This window comes from Myotis davidii, unplaced genomic scaffold, assembly GCF_000327345.1.
Source record: "Myotis davidii unplaced genomic scaffold, ASM32734v1 scaffold609, whole genome shotgun sequence".
NCBI classification, from domain to species: Eukaryota; Metazoa; Chordata; class Mammalia; order Chiroptera; family Vespertilionidae; genus Myotis; species Myotis davidii.
The window spans coordinates 771129-771445 of record NW_006300164.1 but is presented as its reverse complement, the minus strand read 5'-3'; the positions used below and the strand labels follow the sequence as shown (position 1 = coordinate 771445).

The window sequence follows — 317 nt, the reverse complement described above, 5'->3', positions numbered from 1 at the left end:
CCGCCAGGTTGGCGGTATAGGAGGCCACGATGATCATGGCGAAGCCGGCCCACACCATGCCCAGGATGCGCGCGGAGAAACTTCGGGGGGCGCCTGTGGGCAGAGACCATCAGCACCTTCGTCGTGAGAAAAACAAAGGCAAGCCCAAACTGAGGGACATTCTACAACATATTTGGCCTGACTCCTCAAAACTCAAGGTCATGAAAAGCAAGGACAGACTGAGCAACTGTCACAAGCCAGATAAAAATCAAGGAGCATGACAACAGGTCATGTGGTGTCCTGGCCTGGGGCCTGGCACAGAAAAGGGAGGTGAGTGA

The 317-nt window shown here is 54.9% G+C and overlaps 1 protein-coding gene across 1 annotated transcript in view; it reads right to left on the bottom strand.

Annotated features, from left to right (window-relative positions):
- GRIN1 (glutamate ionotropic receptor NMDA type subunit 1) overlaps nt 1–317 on the bottom strand; it is an 18426-nt gene that overhangs the window by 4234 nt on the left and 13875 nt on the right. Inside the window, 1 exon segment of the mRNA XM_015572344.1 lies at nt 5–93. Within this exon segment, the coding sequence (XP_015427830.1) occupies nt 5–93 (89 nt within the window).